This window comes from Chlorocebus sabaeus, chromosome 11 (assembly GCF_047675955.1).
Source record: "Chlorocebus sabaeus isolate Y175 chromosome 11, mChlSab1.0.hap1, whole genome shotgun sequence".
NCBI lineage: Eukaryota > Metazoa > Chordata > Mammalia > Primates > Cercopithecidae > Chlorocebus > Chlorocebus sabaeus.
The window spans coordinates 107,126,054-107,135,633 of NC_132914.1; the positions used below are offsets into that span (position 1 = coordinate 107,126,054).

The 9,580-nt window shown below is 44.5% G+C and overlaps 1 protein-coding gene across 14 annotated transcripts in view; it reads right to left on the bottom strand.

The window, feature by feature from the left end:
• GIT2 (GIT ArfGAP 2) overlaps positions 1–6,522 on the bottom strand; it is a 66,204-nt gene extending 59,682 nt beyond the window's left edge. For 10 of the 14 annotated variants that reach the window (XM_037996552.2, XM_008004656.3, XM_073021087.1 and 7 more), the window contains exons 1-2: positions 6,012–6,203; positions 1,438–1,571 (exon numbers count right to left, since the gene is read on the bottom strand). In XM_037996552.2, coding sequence (XP_037852480.1) covers positions 1,438–1,571; positions 6,012–6,063 — 186 coding nt within the window. In that variant the 5' untranslated portion in view covers positions 6,064–6,203. Of the gene's footprint in view, positions 1–1,437; positions 1,572–6,011; positions 6,204–6,361 lie in introns of those variants that run through there. The other 4 variants (XM_073021088.1, XM_008004672.3, XM_073021083.1 and 1 more) reach the window with 3 other exon arrangements.
• Between the last annotated feature and the right edge of the window lie 3,058 nt (positions 6,523–9,580).

The following is a 9,580-nucleotide window of genomic DNA, read 5'->3' on the forward strand; positions in this document are numbered from 1 at the left end:
CTACAGTTTGATGTGCTAGTTATAGCTTTCCTATACACAGTAAAATAATGCAACCATTTAAAAAAACCATGTATTACCTACATCTGTCTTGAATACCACTGGTGGTTCCACATTTGGGGAATTGTTGCTTTAGGGTCAACTCTGGCATTCTAAACTACTCATCTCTGGACTTTACTGAGATTCTACAATACAATCTGGCTTTGTAAACACAGACAGACCTGAGAGCAGTAAACAGCCCCTTTCAAATGAGCGTGAGCTGTTAGAAACTTCTAAGCAAAAGTTAGTAATAAATCATATATCCAAATTTCATTTCAAGGCATGACTCCTAAAACAGCCCCATCTGTTTTTTACAGCAGTGTAGTTATTTTCACATCAGAGATCCAAACCCACTTGTTTTGGCTCCTTGGTTCACACAGGCAAGTTTAAGGGATATGTGCAGCTGTCAGAGATTCAGAGAAATGTCTAATCAAGACAAATGAAGGCAAAACACACATTTAACCTTGAGTTCCAAGACAACTTGAAGAATGTATACCCCAAAATAGAAGTAAAGGTGACATGACATTGGACCCCAAATAAAACAAAGAGCCCATTTAACAGGGTATTCTACATGCAATCAAAACATATTAATTTAATTTGGTCTCTCTGACTAGTAACAGAGCTTTAAGAAAACTTAAAATGTTTCAGAAGTTTCTGAGGAATCCCAGCCCATGCCACTATCAAAGCAGAAAAACATGTTCTAAAAATATTAGCAGGTACTCAGGAATAAGTACATTAAAGAAAAGTTTCTCAGGCAGTAGCTTTCAGAAACATTCATTATCATGCATAGAAGAGATGGACTACTGGCTGCGCACGGTGGCTCATGCCTGTAATCCCAGCACTTTGAGAGGTTGAAGTGCAGATCACTTGAGTTCAGGAGTTCGAGACCAGCCTGGCCAACATGGTGAAATCCCTTCTCTACTAAAAATACAAAAATTAGCCGGGCATGATGGCGGGCGCCTGTAATCCCAGCTATGCGGGAGGCTGAGGCAGGAGAATCGCTTGAACCCTGGAGGCAGAGGTTGCAGTGAGCTGAGATCACACCACTGCACTCCAGCCTGGATGACAGAGACTCCGTCCCCAAAAAAAAAAAAATTTTTTTTCTAGTGACAGTCTAGAAAGTCAACAGTGCAACATTACCAAGGCATTTTAATGACTATCCATCTATGTACCTATAATTGAGCTGTTTGGACAAGATTTATGTCAAATAGGAAGAAAAATCTTAAATGATGAATTCAATACAGATAATATTTATAAGTGGCATTGATGGGCATGCCATCTCTATTCAATTATGAAACAGTTTCGTCTTATGGAAGAAGTACGCCAGGAGAAATTTTAGTTGTTAACACGATGAGCCCTCAAATGTAAATTACCATCAGGAGAATTCTTCTTATCCTTTACCTGAAGCAATGTTGGAGGCCATGGTGTGTGTTTCAGATGCCTCACTTGGGAGATATGGCGCCCTAGACTCCGATGGACACTGCAGCACTCATCACATATAAACGTTCCCCTATTTACTGATGCCCAGGAAGGATCTGGAAAGAGAGTGAAATCTCAGTGGCAGGGATACCAGCAGGTTGCTATACTGCCAGATGGCGAAAGATGACTGAGGTTTGCTTTGTCAGAAAAATGAGACATTTTTGTTTTAGTATGCTCATCAACGCATCGAGCTGGTTATCTTGTTGGATGATATGACCTACCTTGGCTGATTAGGTACAATGCTAATTGAGACTAAAAACATCAGTGGGAGCCTTGGGTAAACAGCTATCTTCTTTCTGGTTCAGGGCCACAGTTTGTAGCCCTAATGTGGATCTACCATTTCAGATGCATGCTCTTTCATTCAAGCTAAGAAAGCAAATTGAGAGGGTACTGACGAATGATTTTGGATCCATCTCCATAAAAACCAAGATAATACAATTTTTTTTTTTTTTTTTTTAGATGGAGTCTCACTCTGTCACCCAGGCTGGAGTACAGTGCCACAATCTTGGCTCACTGCAACCTCTCTCTCCCAGGTTCAAGCGATTCTCCTGCCTCAGCCTCCCAAGTAGCTGGGATTACAGGCATGCACCGCCATGCTCGGCTATTTTTTGTATTTTTAGCAGAGACGGGGATTCATCGTGTTGGTCAGGTTGGTCTCAAACTCCTGACGTCAGGTGATCTGCCCACCTCGGCCTCCCAAAGTGCTGAGATTACAGGCGTGAGCCACTGCACCCGGCCAAGATAATATTTTCACAGTGAATTATGCAGATAGCATTTTCTGCAGTAAATGGTGTAGACTGCTGTCCTAATTCACTGCTATGAATCAAGATGCCAATATGCTTAGCAGAAAGCTGTGAGTTACAGAATCATAAAATCACTCAGCTGCTATGGTTCTGAGAACAGGGAAACCTGGCCTCTTCCATTAGGAAATGTTCTATGATGTCCGTCAAATTTTTTTTTTTTTTTTTGAGACAGTCTCACTCTGTCCCGTAGGATGGAGTGCAGTGGCGCAATCTCGGCTCACTGCAACTTCTGCCTCCAGGGTTCAAACGATTCTCCTGCCTCAGCCTCCCGAGTAGCTGGAATTACACGCATGTGCCACCAGCTCAGCTAATTTTTGTTATTTTTAGTACAGACGAGGTTTCACCATGTTGGCCAGGCTGGTCTCAAACTCCTGACCTCAGGTGATCCACTCGTCTCGGCCTCCCAAAGTGCTGGGATTACAGGTGTGAGCCACCGTGCCCAGCCAATTACTTGTTTTACATAAACTACCAAGTCTAATCCTGCAACTGATCTGAAAAAAAAAGAAGTTGCAATAACAGCAGCTTCACAGAGGCAAAGATGTAAAATAAAAATGAGTAATATTTTTAGTGTGTGTATAATACTTTCTTCCCTTTAAAATCATAGAGCTTCATTAGATGTCCTTGGAAACAAGGGATAATTTCATACTTGGCAAGCAGGATGGATCTGGGTAAGTAAACTGAATACTTTGAAACCTCAAAGAGAGACCTACATTTCATCAGACTCACAATGGGGTGACAATAGGTGCCACTTAAGCTGCCTAGTCAAAGGGTTACATTTAAAAATTCTTCAATGTCCACAAAAATCTCTAAAATGCATGTACACCATCTTTACCATTTTTTAAGTTTATTCAAACCCATTCAAACCATATAATGAAAAGTTATGGGCTTTCAATCAAAGACAAATCCTGGGAGCCAGTGACTATGGTGGTTAAGAGGGTTGGCTCTAGAGACAAGCAATTCAGGGTTTGAACCCCAACTCTGCCACTTCTTGCACAGTGATCTCAGACAAGCTACTTCTTTGAGTGTTTTCACCATGGCTCAAATGAGAATAATAACATATCTCAGGATAGTGAGGATATAGAGAATAAGTGAGGTACCTCACACATAGTAAAGTAGTAACGTTAGCTGTTATATCTTTTCTAAATTATTTTCTCAGTAATTCAGATATTTTCTAGATGTGAAATTCACGATCACTGGAAAAAGTTTTTGATGGGAAATATTTAAAACATTGAACATTTCATGTGACCACTATACTACTGTACTGAAAATCTCCATGGAGTTGTCAAGTAATTGAACTCAGAGTGTGATGTATTTGAAACGAACCAGATTCATTAAAAAAACAAACAAACACAAAAAAAAGTAGAATATTTAAGAAGTGATCATGGTTAAATGTTTGCATAAAACAGAATCAAAATAATTCAATTTATTATAACTGTCACTCTTACTATATCATCCTAAAAAGCAGAGATTGGAAATGTCCAGATGAAGGAGCTCTACAAAGATGCATAACAACACTGCTTCCTGCGGTATAGTACTGTCACTAATGACCAAAAAAAAAAAAAGAGACTGTTTTGAAGCATACCTTTGGTTTTCACTTATCATTCAGAGGATTTGCACTATTCTTTTTTTAGCAAGTATTTAACACATATTAATTAAGACAAGTATTCAACTAACCACTTTAGCATCCTGGATCAGAATCCCATGGAAAGAATATTAGAATGATAACTTAGTAAAATAAAAAGTTTGTATGAATGAGATTGGGTAAAACCCTTTAAGTTCATCTGGAGGCTTTATGCCTGGGCTCCAGGGACACCACAAATGAACTTCAAAAATGTCCATGACTCCCCTAGACAAATCTTAGGTAAATTCGTCCACGTGCATTTTAGGGAGAAGGCCTTAGCATTCATCAGAATCTCAAAGGGGTCCCTAACCCTACAGGTAATTCTCTCAGTAGGGTTTTGCAGAAAAGGCAGCACAAATTCCAGGCTGCTCAATTTCACAGAATATTTCAAGGTAGCCTACTTACATTCAAAACAGGAAGGAAGTGACTCAAGTCTCTGCAGATTAGGCGTATGAGACAACAACTAAAGCGATACAATGGAAGAGAAAATGTTCTGAAATGCACAAAATGCTGCAAAAGTATATTTAGGATGGCAATGGAGGAACAATTTTGCTTTGCCCCGTACCCCATCAAGAAGCAAAACAATATGCATTCCAAGAGGAAGTTAGAAGCTAGACACATGTGAATCAAACACATCACAGAAAGTTCGACTGAAAATAGGCAAGAAAATAAGGAAGTGGAACAAATAACATTTTTAGAGAAAACGATGGAGTCTGAGTTTGTATAACTCACACTAACTTGGTTTAGAAAACGCTTCTTTTTAAACTCCTTTAAAATCCTCCATACCCCCCTCCCTATCTTCAAAGGAAACTGGTAACACCTGCACTGTACGAGCCATTAAAACCACCACATGAGGTTTGAGTTATCACAGTTCTATTTACAGTCTTCACTTCCAAATGACAAGCTGAAGATCAGAACAGTTGCAAAGCCAGTGGTGTTCAATGATTTGATTAAGATTGTTTATCGGACACTATTGTGCCAAGAAAGCCATGTTACCTTCGAATTAACTCAAAGCCAATACATCCAAGCACCTAAAACAGCATGTAATAATCTATCCAGAGACCTGACAATTCAGTTGCAATTGCTGAGACACGCTTGATCTCTAAATGTGAATATTATGTATGAACAGTTATGCATCATTATGAAGGAATGGTTTAGCGTTTCAATGCCCCTATATTGCTGGTGATTTTGCGTTTGTTTCAGTTGTAATCAACGTATGATTTAGATCGTCAATTCTAGCTTTAAGGGACTGCAAGTGTTCTATTGTAGACAGCATAACGCAAAAAAGAAAAACCTTAGATGATATGATCCTACGAGTATTCATTGAATCCTCCTCACCACTGAGCGTGATACTCCGGATTATCCTCATCGAAAAAAATGAGGAAATCAAACCAAGTGACCAAGTGAAGTCACCAGCCCAAGGTCACCCAGAAGCAAAATCTAGTTTGAACCCAGGCCATTCAGATCCTCAGACTTGAGACACGCACTGCCTCCTAAGTGCGGGTTGTGTCTGGAAGACCCCGATCTACTGGCAATTCTCCCCGACGGAGTAGCTGTCGGATGTTAGGAGCGGGGAAGTCATCTACGGGGACCCTCTGGCGAGACTCAGGGAGTGTCATCCTCCCCGGGCAGGGCACCCAGGCGGAGAGAGGGTCTAGTGGGAGGTGACACCTGCAGCCTCTGGAGGCTGCAGCCGGGAGGACGCTCGCATTTTACTTCTGTAATTGGCTTTCCTGTGTATTGCCCAAGCCCCTTCCTGTTGGGGGAGCAGCCCTGGCCCCCGTCACCTCCCCAGCTGGCCTGGGGCGGAGGGAACGGGAGGGAACTAGAGGGAACGAGAGGAAAGGGAGGGCCGCGAGGTACTGGGAGGGCGGCGGCCCCCTGCCCGCCAGGGTCTGACAGGCCCGGGACAGGTCCTGCCCCAAGGCCGCCCCGGGACCTCTTCGTTGAGACCCTAGTAGCGGGCTGCGGACGCTTGACCGCGGGATGCCGCCTGACCTGAGTGGGCGGCCCGGGGGTAGGGGTTCGGGCCAGGAAAGCAGAGGGGAGCGGGCCCGGCCGGTGCGACTCACCCGGCCCGCTGCAGTCAGCGCACACCTCGCTGCTCCGGAGCCGTTTCGACATGGCTCCCGCCTCCCACCTGCCGGGAACTAGAGGCCCGGGGACAGCAAAGGCGGCGGCGGCGGCGCTTCCGCTCTAACGGGTCCCAGCGGTGGCGGCGCTGGCGGCGGCGCTGGCGGCGGCGCTGGCGGCGGCGCTGACGGCGGCGCCTCTCCCCTCAGTGCCTTGCAGCCTTGGCATAGCACGCAAGCGCGGGGAGGGGCCCTTCTGCGAGTGTCAGGTCATGTGACCGGAAAGGGCACGCTGCCTTGTCGCCATCTTGAGTGAGGGCAGGAGACTGCTGGAGCATCATCTGTCCTACCTTTAAATATTGAATTTGGGTCTCCCTCTCTGGCAGAGATTCCCCTCGTCCCAACTGATTAATACCAGGGGAAGCAGCAATATCTTGTGATGAGAACCCTGCAGCCACAACCTTCCTGAGGCAATCAATGGTCAAGTTCATTGATTCATTCCTTTATTCAACAAATATTTATCGGCCGGGCGCGGTGGCTCAAGCCTGTAATCCCAGCACTTTGGGAGGCCGAGACGGGCGGATCACGAGGTCAGGAGATCGAGACCATCCTGGCTAACACAGTGAAACCCCGTCTCTACTAAAAAATACAAAAAACTAGCCGGGCGAGGTGGCGGGCGCCTGTAGTCCCAGCTACTCAGGAGGCTGAGACAGGAGAATGGCGTAAATCCGGGAGGCGGAGCTTGCAGTTAGCCGAGATCCGGCCACTGTACTCCAGCCTGGGCGACAGAGCGAGACTCTGCCTCAAAAAAAAAAAAAACAAAACAAATATTTATCGAGTACTTACCATGTTTTATACAATGTCCCAGCCACTGGAGAAACAGCAGTGAGCAAAGACTGAATTTCTAGTCCTTATGAAGCTTGTATTTTACTGAGGTAGATAAAGTAAAATAAGAGTGTATTATATGATTCCAGGCTGGGCGCGGTGGCTCACTCTTGTAATCTCAACACTTTGGAAGGCTGAGGCAGGCGGATCCCTTGAGGCAGGAGTTGGAGACCAGCCTGGGCAACATAGTGAAACCCCATCTCTACTAAAAATACAAAAATTGGCCGGGCACGGTGACTCAAACGCCTGTAATCCCAGCATTTTCTGAGGCCGAGGCGGGTGGATCACGAGGTCAGAAGTTCAAGACCAGCCTGGCCAAGATGGTGAAACCCCGTCTCTACTAAAAATACAAAAATTAGCCAGGCACAGTGGCAGGTGCCTGTAATCCCAGCTACTTGGGAGGCAGAGGCAGGAGCTTGAACCCAGGGGGTGGAGGTTGCAGTGAGCCGAGATGATGCCATTGCACTCCATTCTGTCTCAAAAAAAAAAAAAAAAAAAAAAATTGGCCGGGCATGGTGGCGCATGCCTGTAATCTCAGATACTCAGGAGGCTGAGGCGTGAGAATCTCTTGAGCCTAGGAGGTGCAGGTTGCAGTGAGCAGAGATCACGTCACCGCACTCCAGCCTGGACGACAGAGTGAGACTGTCTCAAAAACAACTCAACAACGACAACAAAAATAACAAAAAAGAATATATTAGATGATTCCTTATTTAGGCTTCAGTTTTAATCTCATCTTCAAAATTAAGATAATGCATTGTTTACTTCTAGTCCATGATTTGTTTTTGTATGGCTTGCTACTTAAGAATGATTTTTACATTTTTAAAGGGTTGCCAGATGAAAATGAAGAAGAGAGGGAAAGAAAGAAAAAGAGGAAGAAGAATATGCAACAAAACTTGTATGTGACCAGCAAAGTTAAACATTCATTTTGGCTAAGGACAGATGGAATAAATTATGGGAAAAATGTGATATACCTGCTGGATAGTAACCCCTCAGTAAATAGTAGCTCCCATAATTATGGATATTGCTATTATTTTCTAATTACTGTTTTTCTTCATATGCGTGGAATTTGAGACTAAGAATAGCTAACCTGAGATAATTTACAGAAAAGTGTGAGATAAACACAATGAAATGAGGTGAATCAGTGTGAAGGAGAAAGGAGATGTGGCCCTAATACCAATGATTACTTATTGTCTGTCTTACATATAAACACAACTATGATCTCCATTCCGCAAATATTGAATGCCTGTTGTGAGCCAGGTACTATTTTGGTTTTAGATACTCTGGTAAGCAAAATGATGTGGTTCCTGTCATTGTGGGGTTTTCTGATTAATGAGATAGGGAGATTTTCAAAAAACATGGGAAGATGAAGAAGAAGAACATTAAGTTGCAAAAGGCATCTGAAAGAATGAGAAGTGCTGGAAGAGGCCTCAAAGCACTGGTCTTGAGTTCATCCCTACAGTGTGATAAATGTGTGATGTAGGAATAATCACAGAATTCCCACGCATTCCTCGGTTAGAGTCTCCGGGTGCCATCCTGGTGCCCCTGCATCCTGTTTTGGTTTAACAACTCACAAATCTGGGCTCCACATCTGTGAAGAATGGATTAGGTTGGGATTCTTGAACAGCTGTGTTGCAGGCATCTGAAGAACTGGATGTGCATATGCTCAGAGGGCAGAGGGAATGTTTTCACAATGCATTAAATAGCTTCACCCTGCTATGTGGTCTAGTTGTAGACAGCTGAGCTGAAGCAGCAGCAGAAAGTTCAAGCCCATGAGTAGCTAGCTGTAAGTTGTTTTGGTTCTTCATTGAGTCAAGGAGGCATAGTGCCTGAAACACAAAGAATAAACTTCACATTCGCAGACTGTGGTCAAATATGTGTATTATTTATCAATCCTTTCAGCCATAACCTCAAATCCAAAAAGCTAGCTTAAAAATGACACTCAAACACGGACTAAATCACCACCATAGGTAGCCATTGAATCATAACCTGGTTCGGAGTTCAAATAGAAGCGGTTTTCAACTGAGGACGATTTTTCTCCCCGAGGCGACATTTGGCAATATCTGGAGAGACATGTTTTGGGGAGTGCTACTGGCATTGAGTCGGGAGAAAGACCAGGGAAACCGCTCAGCATCCTACAAAGGACCGGACAACCCCCACACAAAAACTGCCCAGTTCAATATGTGCCGAGGGTGAGAAATCATGAAGTAGAAATATCCCCTTTTATGCAAATACTGTATTTGAAGCCACTTCGCCAGGGTTTAGAGTTCCTCCTTCAAAAATTATCCGGTGTTGCCCACTTCCAAAATGGCTTTTGACCCATCGTGGAAGCATCGGCCCTGCTCCAAAAAGGCTGCAAGGGTGTCGGCAGCTGGAATGGTTTGGTCTGGGGCTCAGTTGTTACCCCCTGATGTAGAGCCAATGGAAGAGGCCCAGTTGTGGACCGAACCACATGGGGTCGCTGGAGCAGGGGGAAAGAAGCTGGAGACAGGTAGACGGAACTTTCCGTGTGGAGATCTTTGGCCAAGAGAATGAGCCACAGCTCTGCTCTGTGCTCTGCACTGGGTTTCTCGGTGTGAGCTGGAGGTGGGTGCAATGGCGCGGACCTCGGACCCGGTGCCCGAGGTCGCCTACCCCCGCCGCGGCATGCGGTGGTTCGCTCCCCGCACTTCCCTGTTTGGGGCAGT